This window comes from Neolamprologus brichardi, chromosome 13 (genome assembly GCF_056152115.1).
Source record: "Neolamprologus brichardi isolate AB-2024 chromosome 13, ASM5615211v1, whole genome shotgun sequence".
Lineage (NCBI taxonomy): Eukaryota > Metazoa > Chordata > Actinopteri > Cichliformes > Cichlidae > Neolamprologus > Neolamprologus brichardi.
In genome coordinates this window covers 415,915-430,000 of record NC_142116.1, presented here as the reverse complement: position 1 = coordinate 430,000, position 14,086 = coordinate 415,915, and the positions used below count along the sequence as shown (strand labels likewise).

Sequence of the window (14,086 nt, the reverse complement as noted above, 5' to 3'; positions counted from 1 at the left end):
AGAGTAACAACATACAGCACAATGAAATAAGAAGGATAAATAAATAAAGGAGGAACTTCATAACAACTTTGTACTTGAAAGTTGTGACCGCTCATTCGTTAAACATTTCTAAATGAATTTCAATCAATGACAAACCTTTTTTATTGGAAGCTAATTTAAGAGAGTTTAAATAATATTCAATTTCAATCAAAAACAAATTAAATGATGGGGTTGAGTTTTGAAATTTACATTTATGTATATGGAATTTCCATAATAAGATATAAAGATTGACAATGGCATTTTTTTTCCTTTAGTTTCAAAATAAGTGATAATGTTCTTCCCTTCAATTTTGATTTCGTATGTTGTCTTGCACTCTCTCCAAAATGTAGCACTATATGAACAGCCATGAAACAAATGAGTAACATTTCAAGTTCAGTTTTACAAAAGGTACATTTTCAATGTCACAGAATCTTGAAACGTACGTGTTGGATGGATATATGTTATGTAATATTTTCAAATGTAATTCTCCAACTTTGTTTGTAATACAAAATCTAAAAGGAACAAGCCACGCTTTATCCCAGTTGATATTATCAAAAATAGCATTCCAAAAAAACTTCCTTCTTGGAGTTTCCCGCAGAGAGCTTAATGCGTCCTCAGCGTCGCACATGGTTTCATATCCGGGGCTATTGCTAGCTACCATGTCACTGCTAGCTTTCGCTCTGACTCCTCGTTTGCATCTTTCTCTCCGTTTGCTCGATCCGGGGTGTGACTCGTCTAAAGACATTTAGACATATATAAACATTCGAGGCAATTTGTTGGCAAAATGATTTAAAATACCAACATTTTAAGCTGTCCAGTGCAGAGCTCACAAACTCACGTCTGCTCAGCTCGACGCATCACGTGACCTCATTTACATTTTTATTTTATGTGTTTTAAACTGTTGTTGACTTTGGGAAGTTTCAGATCGTTTGGATTCATTAATGACTTTTATTATGTTTTCATTTTTCCCCATCTTGTTTTTTTTCCAGCTTGCATTGAAAACAGGAAGTTTCATTTTTCTCCAGAAATCCAAAAAATCAGCACCAGGAGAAGCTCAGGTTTGCTTTACGATGGTCGTTTGTTAGATAGGACAGAGTTTGGGAGAAACTGTGGCAAAGCCGGAAGGAGGCAGAGGTTGTGCCCGTACATGAACCAGGGAAAGACAGACTATCATCTGTAAAATAATGGAGCGAATGAATGAAAGACTAATGCACTACACAGAAAGTAACGGACGCGTATATAAAGATCAAAGTGTTTCAGAAGAGGATCTAAACCAGTGGGCGGATGTTCAGGTGGATAATAGATGTTTAAGAGAAATACCAGTGAGAATTCACTCGGAGAGGTTTCCTGTAGAAAACGGGAGCATAGTGTTATTTTCCTTAATGATAAATGATGTGACATAGAGGGTGGGATGGGGTTTCCTTCCATGGAGCAATTCATCTTTTCCTGCTGGGAGCGACTGGGAAAGATGAAGAGTGGTGGTAAAAGTGGGGTTTAAATTTTTCAGTTGATAAGAGCAAAACAATGTTTTACAGGAAAGAGTTGGAGAGGAAGTGAAGCTTCAGTTACACAGTCAGGAGTTACAGGGAGTAAATTTAAGTTTCTTGGACTGTGGTTGGGTGAAAATCTGGGCTGTGGCTCAGAGAGCATCAGGTCAACATCAGTCAGAGTTACAGCAATACCTCCATGAACAGGGACAGGGCTTTTACTTTAAACGCACATACAGCACAGGCTTACATTCATCAGTATTATTAGTATTTTATGCACAGATGCATCAGAGAACAGAGCCAGTCAACGTGGGAAAAGGGTCACGGATGGACTGAGTACACAGTAATGCTCCCAGTACTGTCAGCTGTTCAATGGACACAAGACACGAGACCGTGACATCATCATCTGTTCAGACTCAAGCTCGTCGTTGGCCAGTTTACAGTGATGACAGACTTACAGGTGGGTTTGTATGGAGCTCACTGTGGAGTCAGAGCCAATGAAATGGCAGATAGAGCTGCGGAGGAAGCCACAAACCACAGGTTAGTAACCGGCTGTTAGCTTCTGTCAGGCAGAGAAACAGAGTCGCAGAGTTTCTATAGGCCTACAGAGGCCCCATATGTGTGACATCATCCCCGAGCTGCTGCTTTGTGAGTGGTTGTTCTGCCTCACAGATGGACAGGGCGTGGCTGATGATGTTTAGAAGAAGCCAAAGCGCAAGTGCAGCTTTTCAGACTAACCGCAAAAGAAATTTTCGTCGTACCGTCGCGGGACCGGTCATTTTTTTATGCAGATGAGGTTTTATTTCATCATTATTTTAATTCCAGAGGTTTTTAAGTTGTTGTTTTTTGTTTTGCACTTGTTGGCCTGTATGACATTTTTTATTTCACCATTCATTAACCGCACAGAGAAAGCATCGTTTAAATATGTTAACATTTTCTTTAAGTAAACATTATTACAGTTCTTCATGACTGGGCCAAGTGTCCTCAAAATATGGTCACCTTTCAGGAATAAGATGTGGACATGCTGGTTCGAACACCACACTGTTGATGTAGGGAAATATAACAGGGACATGTGAGGAAACCATGGATCATGTCACACAGTACCAGGTGGAGCCCACTGACCCACCTCGGTGACATGAAGATGGATCTGGATCTTACTGATTTACTGGACTCGAGAAGTGGAGGTTAGCGGGCCTTGTTTGTGAAAGAGGGTAAATGTTTGGGAGGACTGCGGGTTTTGTAGGGGTAGTTCCGGTGCAGGCCGGCTGGGGGCGGTAATGCGCCGTTTTGTTGTTTGCCAACCGCCAACTACATTCAGAAGAAGACGAATCCGCTGCTCGCTCAGAGCTGCTGCTTCACTCGCTCCAACAAACCGAACCTGCACACGGTGACCGCGCGCTTTGCAACCGAGCCGAACCGAACCGGGCCGAGCGCAACATGAACGAGTCGGCGGGACTGCGCTTCCGGCGGCTGCACCGCCCGCAGGTGATCACCGACGAGCTGCCGGAGCAGCGGCACAAAGGGTCCAGGTAAGAGCCGCTGGGTTCTCATCGAGGCGGTGTCGAGCAGCCCACGGGGACACGCTGCGTGTTTCTGTTAGCCTCCGTGTTCTCACGCACACACGGTGACTCGCGTCGTTAGCTCGTGATGCGCACCTGTAAATGCGCAGGTGTGTTTACGAGGACGGCGGCCTGCAGTAATGGAGCTAGTGTGGGAAACGCGGTTGATGGTGGGGGTCAGGTGGGTCAGCCCGGGTGGGTCCCTGAGGAGCCCCGCGCTGCAGTCACGTCTCTGTTTCTGCTCTCAGCACCTACAGCGGGAAGATCTTCCGGGTCACGCTGCTCTCTCTGGGCGTCCTCCTGCTTCTTCCTCTCCTGGTCATCATCCTCATCCTCGAGTCTCCCATCAAGCCTGAAGTCTTCACGTGAGTGATGCGAGTCAGCCGCTTAATGAACAATTAGTTTGGCTACAAACATCAGAAATTAGTTTGGATGTTTTCAAAATAAAATCGTGTGAAAGATCCCAATGTTTCAATCCTGGAACAACTAATGAATAAACAGAAAGTAACTGTGTAATCTGAAACTCAGAGAAAGTCACAATATTCACGTTAAATCCTTTTTGAAATAAAAGTTAACGAGTTTTTGCTGCTGCCCCTGCTGGTCGGCTGTGGTGCTGCAGGCTGAAGGAGCCGCCCATGATGAAGGGCTGCTGGGAGCCCAACCTGAAGCTCCGAGAAGCTCAGAGACTGTTTGAGGACCAGCTCGTCGGCCCCGAGTCCATCGCCAACATCGGAGGTTGGTGTCAGACGTCGACAGCGACCATGGCGAGGAGCGCCGAGAGCTGACGGATTGTCCCTCTGTGTCTGCAGATGTTCTGTTCTCGGGAACAGCTGACGGGAAAATCGTGAAGCTGGTCGGTCGGAGGATCCACGTGGTGACGAGACTCGGGAAGCTGCCGTGTGGTGAGTCGTGCCCGTGTGTGCTTCCGGTCTTCACGTGCTGTCAGAGTTTGTGGGTGTGGCCTGGACTTCAGGTTAGAAACACTTCAGCATGTCCAGGTTTCATGTGTTAGCCGGCTAGACGAAACCTAAATGATTGGCCGGTGTCCAGGTGCGACGCGGCGCTCACCTGTGTCCAGGTGTACCCGCCTCCCTCTGCTCAGGGCTTTAAACTTTACGTCATGTGACGGAGCTGCAGGTGAGACGGGATCAAACCGTCAGCCTGCGTTGAGCAAGGCGTTACTGTCAGCCGGCCTGCAGCCACACGCTTGCTTCACTTTGGAGTTTCCCCATAAATAACTGACAGTTCGACCTTCAGCCCTGATCCGCTGCTTTCAACACAAACACGCGAGAGACCTCGCATGAACCCGGCGACACGCTCAAACCTGCGTCACAGCACACCTGACACGCAGGTAACAGCACGCCGTCTGCTGGCTCCAACTCAAACCAGCTGATTAAACTGAAGTCTCTGGTTTAAACTTTCAGCCAGGTGTGTCAGGAAGAACCTGAACAGGAAGTTCAGGTCAGCGAAGGTAGCGTGAGCTCGCTGTGGTGCTTCCTCCAGCAGGAAGCAGAAGCTCTGAGTTTTGTTGACGTTTAGAGCCTGTTTGTGCCAAAATAAACGAATCGAACAACCTGAGAAGATTTCTTTTTAACCTTCCTCACACGTCTGTGTCCAAGCACACCTTGCACCCTTTCTGATTGGTCGATGTCCAGCAGGTTCCAGAGAGGACGAGCCCAGCTGCGGGAGGCCGCTGGGGATCAGAGTCGGACCCAACGGGACGCTGTTTGTAGCCGATGCCTACCTGGGTCTGTTCGAGGTCAACCCCACCACAGGTGAGTGGTCGTACAGCCTTCCCACGCTTCCTGCCTGCTGGGCGCCCAAAAGTCAAATTCTGGGTTTTACTGTAGCACATCTGGATCAAAGCTAACAGCTGGACTGTGTTCGTGCTGAGTCACGTGATCAGGTGGAGCGGACTGTGTGTTTCTTTGCAGGTGAGGCGACCAGGTTGGTGAACGGCGGCCAGGTGGTCGCAGGGAGGAAGCTGTCATTTATTAACGACGTGGCGGTGACGCAAGATGGAAAGAAGGTGTACTTCACCGACTCCAGCAGCAGGTGGCAGCGGAGAGACTACATGCACCTCATCATGGAGGCCACGCCCGACGGCCGGTACCTGCGTCCAACGAGCGTCTGAGAGCGCTGACAGTCAAACGCTTTATTAGAATGGCGTTTATTAATTATCCATACGTCGAAACATCTGTGTATCAGTTCACTTTAGTGTGATTGCTACTTCCTGTTTGTGACATGTCACATTAAAAGCCTGTCAGCGGTTCTCTAACACGAGCCGTTTCATCCGCAGCGTCCTCGAGTACAACACCGAGACCAAGGAGCTGACGGTGGTGATGGAGGACATGCGATTCCCAAATGGCATCCAACTGCTGCCGGACGAGGAGTCGGTGCTGGTGGCGGAGACCACCATGGCCCGGATCCGCAGGTAACCCGCCCGACTCACCTGTGCCTGCGAGAGCATCCGAGGCAGAGAAGTTCAGAACGTGCAGCACAAACGAGAAACCTCAGAGTTAAAAAGATTTAACGTAAAATCTCGAGCAAATCAAACCAGGCCGCCATCGGCGTTCTTTACTTCCTGTGTGAGCCGCTCATGTACGATGCATGTTAAACAACCGTCTGCGATGGAGCGCGATGGCGCTGATGCTGGATCTCGGTTGCCGTGGAAACAGGCTCTGAGATCGTCCAACCCTTTTTTTTCTTTCTTTCTTTTTTTAACCTACATCAAGTGTGTGAGTGAGAGAGGGAGTCACGTTCTGCGTTTGTGGGGTTCACATGTTCGCTGCAGTGAGGACGTCTGTTTCACGGGGACGCGTCTGCACTGCGAGGACCGTTAGTGAAGTTCACACCTGCTCAGGCACGGTTACGTAACATGTTACGTCAGCGACACACTGGTCACACACACACAGACAGACGTGAGTGTGTATAGGTATTAATGTCTTTGTGGGGACCAACAGTCCTTATTGGGACACAAATCCACAGCCCCCCCAGTGTGAAAGTATTTGAGACTCAAAATGTGGTTTTGGTGTCAGGTTACAGTTATGTTTAGAGTAAGCAATGAGATGTCCCCACGGGGATATGAATACACGTGTGTGTGTGTGTGTCTGTGTGTGTGTGCGCGCGTCAGGTGTTTTGCTTCCTTCCTGTCAGGCTCTGGCCTGAGCGGCGTGTGAACAGTAAACAGGTCTGTGGTCACGTCTGTTTTGAGTTACAGCCAATCAGAAACATGCAGTTTGATTACACTCAGGTCACGATGACATAAATCAGTGTTTCTGTTGCAGCTGTCAGTCTGACCTCTGCAGGATTTTAAGCTTGAATCATCTTTTCTGATTAAAGAGACTAAAACATAAACATTGCAAAAATGTTTTTTAAGCTGCTTTTGTTTTGAAATAAATAAAATGTTTGTAAACATTTAATAAAAAATGGATATATCTGCTGTGACATCACCCGCTGCTGGGTGAGGTTCCCTGTGACGTGAGCGTTTGGGTTTTGGCGCCCCAGAGGCCGCTCAGCATCACAGACAGCTGATCAGTGTCATGTGACGCTCTTCTGCACCAGGGTCCACGTGGCCGGGCTGAATAAAGGCGGGATGGACACGTTCGTGGACAACCTGCCAGGTTTCCCTGACAACATCCGCCCGAGCTCCACCGGAGGTTACTGGGTGGCCATGTCGGCGGTGAGACCGAACCCCGGCTTCTCAATGCTGGACTTCCTGTCCCAGAGACCCTGGATCAAAAAGTTCATATTCAAGGTAAAAACAGACTTTATACACACGTGACCGCCGCCACGTGACGGCCGCCACGTGGCGGCGGGGAGGTGATGGCGGTCACGTGGCGGCGGGGAGGTGGCGGCGGTCACGTGGCGGCGGTCACGTGGCGGCGGTCACGTGGCGGCGGTCACGTGGCGGCGGTCACGTGACGGCGGTCACGTGACGACGGTCACGTGGCGGCGGTCACGTGGCGGCGGTCACGTGGCGGCGGTCACGTGGCGGCGGTCACGTGGCGGCGGGGAGGTGACGGCGGTCACGTGGCGGCGGGGAGGTGACGGCGGTCACGTGGCGGCGGGGAGGTGACGGCGGAGAGGTGACGGCGGTCACGTGGCGGCGGGGAGGTGACGGCGGAGAGGTGACGGCGGAGAGGTGACGGCGGTCACGTGGCGGCGGGGAGGTGACGGCGGGAGGTGATGCGGTCACGTGGCGGCGGGGAGGTGATGGCGGAGAGGTGATGGCGGTCACGTGGCGGCGGGGAGGTGATGGCGGAGAGGTGATGGCGGTCACGTGGTGGCGGGAGGTGATGGCGGGAGGTGATGCGGTCACGTGGTGGCGGGGAGGTGATGGCGGTCACGTGGTGGCGGTCACATGGTGGCGGGGAGGTGATGGCGGTCACATGGTGGCGGGGAGGTGATGGCGGTCACATGGTGGCGGGAGGTGATGGCGGGAGGTGATGGCGGGAGGTGATGCGGTCACATGGTGGCGGGGAGGTGATGGCGGTCACATGGTGGCGAGAGGTGATGGCGGTCACATGGTGGCGGGAGGTGATGCGGTCACGTGGTGGCGGGGAGGTGATGGCGGTCACGTGATGGCGGTCACGTGGTGGCGGTCACGTGGTGGCGGTCACGTGGTGGCGGTCACGTGGTGGCGGGGAGGTGATGCGGTCACATGGTGGCGGGGAGGTGATGCTCTGACACGTTGTGGATGCTGAGAGCGGATTCTGTTAACATCAGAGCAAAGGCGCCGTTTGTGCAGGAGCACGGCCTACATCCGTTGCCGCCTGAGCGGGGGAGGGTCATTTCTGTGATGTCACCTGACGTAGGCACGGGTGGAGCGTGTGTTAATGTCGCTGACCGTCAGTTTTTATCTGATGAAAACAGACGATGTATTAAAAATAGCGAACGAGAACAAAGATGAAGTTTTCATCAACGAATAAAAGCGAGATGAAAACATCTGCAGAGACGAGAGCCAATCACAGATGATTGAGCTGTGTAGCAGGGTGGGCGAGTTTGGAAGCGATCCAATCAGAAGCAGCCTCTGCTACAGCTAATGAGACGCTTCGTAAACCGCGTGGAGCGGCCATCACCGGGGGTCATCTTCTGATGTTTAGTCTAGGAGGAAACTTCATTCAGTGTTCGACCTTTGACCTTTGGTTTAATTATCCTCTGCACAGACTCGAGTGAGCGCCACGAGTCAGCTGGGTTTGACCCCGACCGATTCAATGATCATTACTAACGACGTTGCTAAAGTTAAAACTGGTTTGTGGGGTAAACGGCGGTGAACTCTAGGGTGATGACGCGTGTCAGAGCGCCTCGCCTTCGTCCTGGTGTTCAGGAACATGAATGAGTCATAACCCAGAGTTTTGTAATCTGATTGGCTGCTCTGTCTGCAGACTTTGACCTGGAGCGAGCGCTGTTGCATCAGACACTGGAAAACATGAGCAGCGGTCACGCCGGGTTCGTCACAGAGCACGCCTGATTTCCCTTTAACTCCTTCCTGTCTGTCTCCTCCCCCCTCCTGCAGCTCTTCAGCCAGGATATCCTGATGAAGTTTGTTCCCCGGTACAGTTTGGTTGCAGAGCTCCACGACGGTGGCGTGTGCACGCGGAGCTTCCACGACCCCAACGGCCTGGTTGCAGCCTACATCAGCGAGGTCCACGAGCATGATGGGAATCTGTACCTGGGCTCCTTCCGCTCGCCGTACATCGCCAAGCTCGACCTCAGCAAGGTGTAGAAGATTCAAAAAGACGACGCGCAGACAGACATTTTTGTGACTTGTTAACACGGCGTTAACCCGTTCCAGCCTTGGAAATATCCCGAGAATGACTTCACCCAGCGCCACCTACAGGCTGTCCCAGGAATTGGGCGGCGTTCCCATTTTTGGCTAATCTCTGTTGATTTTTCCTTTTCAGATTCATGCAGCTTTAGATTTAGATTTTTTTGATAATTTCTTCCCTTCTCGACGGTATTTTGTTTGACTGCTATGTTTAGACTTTTTATTCAGAACAAAAGTGTCCAGACAAACGAGGTTTGTGTTTCTGCTTTTGTCGTTTCTTCACTGAAAACCACTGCGACTACAGCGTTCACCTGCTAGCTAACTCAAGCTAACTAAAGCATACGCTACCTAATGGATTTAAGCTAGCACGTTAGCCTGTGGCCTATTTTATACTCTTAGGGGCGGAGTTTGTTCCCTTCAGTCATAGTGCAGGCTTACAGATGCTTTGATTAGCAGTTAGCCTGAGCTAACCTAGCTGCCTCTGACTAACTTTGTTTACACAGAAGAAGAGCGGTTACTCAGCGTGATGATCAACTTCCTGCTAACGCTGATGTCAGATTACAGGCTGCTTGAGTAACTGCTTCGCCCTCTTGGGACAATTTAATGTGTTTTGATTGGCTATCGTCTGCACTACTGCGCTTGCACTCTTTTTTTTTTAAAATTTTATTTAATCTCACACACGTTGGGATGTGATTGTGGGTGTGTCTTTAGTGACAACCAACCAGTCACGAGAGAGGCTAACACAGGTGTGACTGAGCTAAGCTCCCTACCTGTAACTGTGCTTACGTACTACAGTGATTGATGTCACATTACAAACTGTTTAACCAATCATCTTGCCCCTCCCAGGATTTCTTTGTAATGTGATTTGATTGGCCGACAGCACTGAAATATTTATACAATAGCAGTTTGATGGGCTAGCGTCTGAACGGGTTAGCTTGGGTGCTTTGGGAGGATTCAGGCGTAGCTTTAGGGTTAGATTGATAGATGGATAGGGGAGATCTCTTGTGACAATACTAATGTAGGGATTACCTGGCAACTGCTGGTCGCTAAGGAAAAATGTGTCCTCCCAGCAGGTTGCTGGTTGTCACAAGTGTGAAGTTGGTCGCTCCAGTTTCCCATAGTGGAAGATGCTGACTGCAGATGTTAGCTAGCTAACCAGTGATGGCTCCTCTTCAAAATAAAAGCTGTCTCTATCCACAGAAACTAACAAAATGAGCACCTTTTACTTTGAAGGCACCGTTGCTTAGCGACATGCTTGAGTGTGTCCACAGAGGACTCCTCTGTTAGCGACTAAATCGATCACAAAGACGTTTTGAGCGGCTTCCTCTGTGAGTCCCGATTTCACGCCGGTGACTGTCGGTGACCTCCTGCTGCCACTCGCCCATCAGCTGGGAGCGACCAAGCTTCAGACCTGTGGCACCGAAGCTGCGTCCACACTGGAAGCAACATGGCGGCTTCAAGCCTTTCTTTTCTCAACTTCCAGACAGGTGACTGAAATCTCGTCCAATGAGAGTGCAGGATACCACTGATGAACACGGGTATGGTCTGTTTGTAGAGTTACCTGGGTAACCAGAACCCGGTGCGATCAGCTGTCACGAAACGTGGCGAGCAAATTGCTCCTGTTGTGGACGCAGCTTGATGTCCTCGCTGATCACGTCCCTCACGTTGATGTCTGGACGTCGCGAAGCGTGGACTCACTCTTTGTGTCATCTGAGCGAGTCTGAGCTGTTACGAGGAGCTGTCCTCCTCCTCATGCCCTCCCCCTCATGCCCTCCTCATGCTCTCCTCCTCATGTCCTCCCCCTCATGTCCTCCTCCTCCTCTTGTCCTCCCCCTCATGTCGTCCTCCTCCTCTTGTCCTCCCCCTCCTCTTGTCCTCCTCCTCCTCATGCCCTCCTCCTCTTGTCCTCCTCCTCCTCTTGTCCTCCTCCTCTTGTCCTCCTCCTCTTGTCCTCCTCCTCCTCTTGTCCTTTGTATTAATATATTACAAACTCGTCTTATTCTGCTCGTGTATTAAAGGCGAGCAGCTTTGGTTCCGTAGCGCCGCGTAAACGTCGCCGACTTTAAACGTCGCCGACTTTAAACGTTTCCGTTGGTTTCCTGTTTTGTTGATGACGTCGTGACGCCACAGATTTCCTCCGACTGTCAGCGCAGCTCCGTGCGGCCCCTCAGCAGGCCTCTGGAAGCTGGCCAGTCAGAGGACAGTGGGCTTTGAGGGAGGAGGGGCTTAAAGAGCCGGGAGCTGAAGCAGCTTGTTTCGGACAGAGGATAAATAAGCAGCTGGAAACGAGCAGAATGGTCCCTGTAAAGACTGACGAGTGCTTTATTTAGTTTGATTTTATAATTCAGGCAGTTTCGTGGCTTAGTATGGATGATGTTTCACTGAATGAGCTGCTTAGCATTAGCAGATTTTATAATAATCTTTGGGTTGAAGTTCTTCAGTATTTGTCCGTTAATCTTCAAAACTGGTTTAACTCGTTTAACTGAATCATTTTGTTTTATAAATGTGACGGATGATCCAAACTGGCTGTCGACTTCCTGTTTGACCTTTGACCTCAGGAGAGCGTTAGGTCGTGCAGCGTCTTTCGTGCAGGTCAGAGCACGACGGACGAGCCGAACAAACAAAACCTGAGATTGGAGACGGTGAAGGAGCCCGAGGCTGAAACGCACTCTCCTAATATTCCTGATCAGCGTGTCGTCGTCTCTAACTCGGATCAGAGTAGAGAAGCAGCGTTTCTGTGACATCATCAGTGTGACGTCAGAGCCACAGGTTTCCTCACAGCTGGAGAACTTCACGGTGAAGTCGTCCAGTTTTTTACCTGAACAGTGATGATTGATCAGAGCTTCTGTTGATTTGTGCCAAATGTGTTTCTCTGTGATGAGCTCTGTATTTCAGTCGCACCGCCTCTTCTGTCCTGCAGCCTTTCAATAAAAACTGAACTGTTATCGCAGCCTTCGTCTTCCTCACAGATCAGAGTCTCCATGAGTGATGTAATGCAGACTCCCACAGACAGACTGAAGTGGAGGGTGTTTGTTTGTTGATACCAGATGAAACAGGCTGAGAGGATGCTCAGACTGAACCGAGCTTGCAGGACGTGAACAAACTGCCTGAAGCACCAGCTGAGTTTAAGGCCCCCTCAGGTTCTGTGCTGGTGTGGTGCTGCCACCTGGTGGTGAACAAAAGGAATACCCAGTGACAGTGCAGCTTACAGAAACACAAGCTCAGAAACTGAGACTAAAGCCCCCCGGGGGGGGGGTGAGGATGGACCGCCCAGCTGAGCCACCGTGTCTGTAGCTCCACGCATGATGTCATCCATCATTTAGGTTTACTCTGATTACACAGATTGTGTAGATTACCGGTGAGTAACTCGAGCTTAGAAAATATTACACTACAGTTTGTCACAGACTCTGCAGCTCGGCTTTTCTCCTGACAGTCTTTACACATACAGCAGGTCAGAGAGAGGTAGCTGTGAGGTCAGAGGTCAAATACTTTGTTGTACGGTACTCTCTGTCTGTCACAGAACTAAAAGAGTCCATGCACAACGTCCTCATGCTCCTCGACAGGTGCAGAAGTAACGGTTCTCCCACCGCAGAGCTCCAGAGTCCTTATTTTATGATGTCTCGAGCACACCTGCAAGAATCACAGCTTCTTGGTCTTTAGGTTTGTCAGGTTAAGGAGACGGACCCTCAAAGACATCCCACAGCATGCACATGTAATATATAACACAACATACCCTGCTGTGAGACGGCGTGCTCCTAGAACACGTGGAGCATCGTCTGCTTCCTCAAACATGATCAATTCATCCTAAAGTCGATTCTGTCCAGATGGACGTTTTTCATCAGCTGATGTCTTCATGTCAGCTGACTGCAGGTCCCCGACCTCAAACAGCACATCTGCACAGTGACGCTGACTAACAACGGGCGAGGAGGTCAGGTTAGGATCATTAATATGCAAATTGTCATGACCCCTGATCAAAGCCCATTGGTTGGTTGTGTCTGCAGTGTGAAGTCTGGTTCCTACATCATGCTGCTCTGCCTCAGAGTGATTCACCCTTTAAAGCGGGGGTGTTGACCCAGGTGATATCTAAAACCTGCAGGACCCCGGCCCTCGAGGCCTGGACAACCCAGCTTTAAACCCTCACCCATCGCTGGCGACCGGTTAGCGTTTAAAGGTTTAATAGTGCCTGCAGCACATTCTTCATTCACACATTTGAATCGTGTCCTGGTGTTGGACCTGCAGCCTGGAACAGCCAGACGTGGGCCGTATCCCAAATCAGGGTCTGCAGCCTTAAAGGCCGCATTTTAAGGCCGATTACGTCACCGCGACGAAGGCTGTCCCAATTCGAAGGCTGCTCGAAATGCGGCCCTCAAATGCGTCCTTCATTTCCCTAAATTTTAATAAACATATCCCAGAATGCATAGCGCGGCGGTGGGTGTGGATAATTTTGCCGATAAAAACAGCGGATGAGGGGCGGCCGAAGAGTAAACTTTAAGTAACTACTGAATATTATGTCACTTATTTATGTGCAAATGTTTAATAACGAAGATCATTAAAACATTCCTGTTGGCCACATGTCGGCAAAGTCATGTGACATTAGTGACGTTTGTACTAACTTGGTTTTAAAGCCTTTACTTTAAAATATACGCCGTTCAATAGCTGAGCTTAATCAGAGAATGATCAAAGCTCATGTAGAAACAAACAAATGAACAAAAGATTTTCTCCTTCATTTCTGTCAAACAAAGCTGTATGAAACGTTTTTCAGCTGTTAGTATCATGGTTGCTAGGCAACCTGGGCAGCGCAACGGAGGCTAGTCCGTCCCATTTCACAAGCCTCGCACTTCCGGCCTTAGCGGTCTTTGAGTACGCGGCCCTTGAGGATCGTTGAGGCTGCAGACCCTGAATTGGGACACAGACTTCCAGTTACAACCTTCAGCGGGTCCTCGTGAGCCACAGACAGACAAAGCTCCGGAAACAAAGAGCACTTTTAAATGAAAGATGAGCCACATGCTCATCTCTGCAGGGACTCATGACAGAAACGGTTTTAATGGAGCAAGCAGAGGCGTTCACACTCTGACCAGCAGGGGGCCTCGTCTCCATCAGCAGGATTTAAAGTCCTGATGAATCCACGAGAGAAATCACAAAACTCAGACAGTTCGATGAGTCGATTTATCGCTGAAATAAAGACGTTCACGCAGAGTTCAGAGTTTCATCTTTAATACTGAAATATTCAGAGAACAGATGAACATGGACGA

The 14,086-nt window shown here is 49.8% G+C and overlaps 1 protein-coding gene across 2 annotated transcripts; it reads left to right on the top strand.

Annotated features, from left to right (window-relative positions):
* The first annotated feature begins 2,799 nt into the window (after window positions 1-2,799).
* On the top strand, window positions 2,800-10,903 carry apmap (adipocyte plasma membrane associated protein). 2 transcript variants are annotated; one of them, XM_006806859.3, is made up of 9 exons: window positions 2,800-3,034; window positions 3,313-3,429; window positions 3,684-3,799; window positions 3,874-3,966; window positions 4,723-4,839; window positions 4,999-5,173; window positions 5,364-5,498; window positions 6,629-6,821; window positions 8,583-10,903. In XM_006806859.3, the coding sequence occupies exons 1-9, from the start codon at window positions 2,943-2,945 to the stop codon at window positions 8,790-8,792; spliced, it is 1,248 nt and encodes a 415-aa protein (XP_006806922.1). In that variant the 5' UTR covers window positions 2,800-2,942; the 3' UTR covers window positions 8,793-10,903. The 2 variants fall into 2 exon arrangements, with proteins under 2 accessions (XP_006806922.1, XP_006806921.1); XM_006806858.3 differs by having other exon boundaries at window positions 4,720-4,839.
* Window positions 10,904-14,086: the final 3,183 nt, after the last annotated feature.

What these genes read in the sequence shown, in the direction of transcription:
- apmap (XM_006806858.3), top strand. Translation starts at nt 2,943, where the DNA reads ATGAACGAGTCGGCGGGACTGCGCTTCCGGCGGCTGCACCGCCCGCAG. An exon ending in CAGCGGCACAAAGGGTCCAG is followed by an intron (nt 3,035 to 3,312) that starts GTAAGAGCCGCT and finishes TTCTGCTCTCAG; the next exon opens with CACCTACAGCGGGAAGATCT. An exon ending in ACTCGGGAAGCTGCCGTGTG is followed by an intron (nt 3,967 to 4,719) that starts GTGAGTCGTGCC and finishes GTCGATGTCCAG; the next exon opens with CAGGTTCCAGAGAGGACGAG.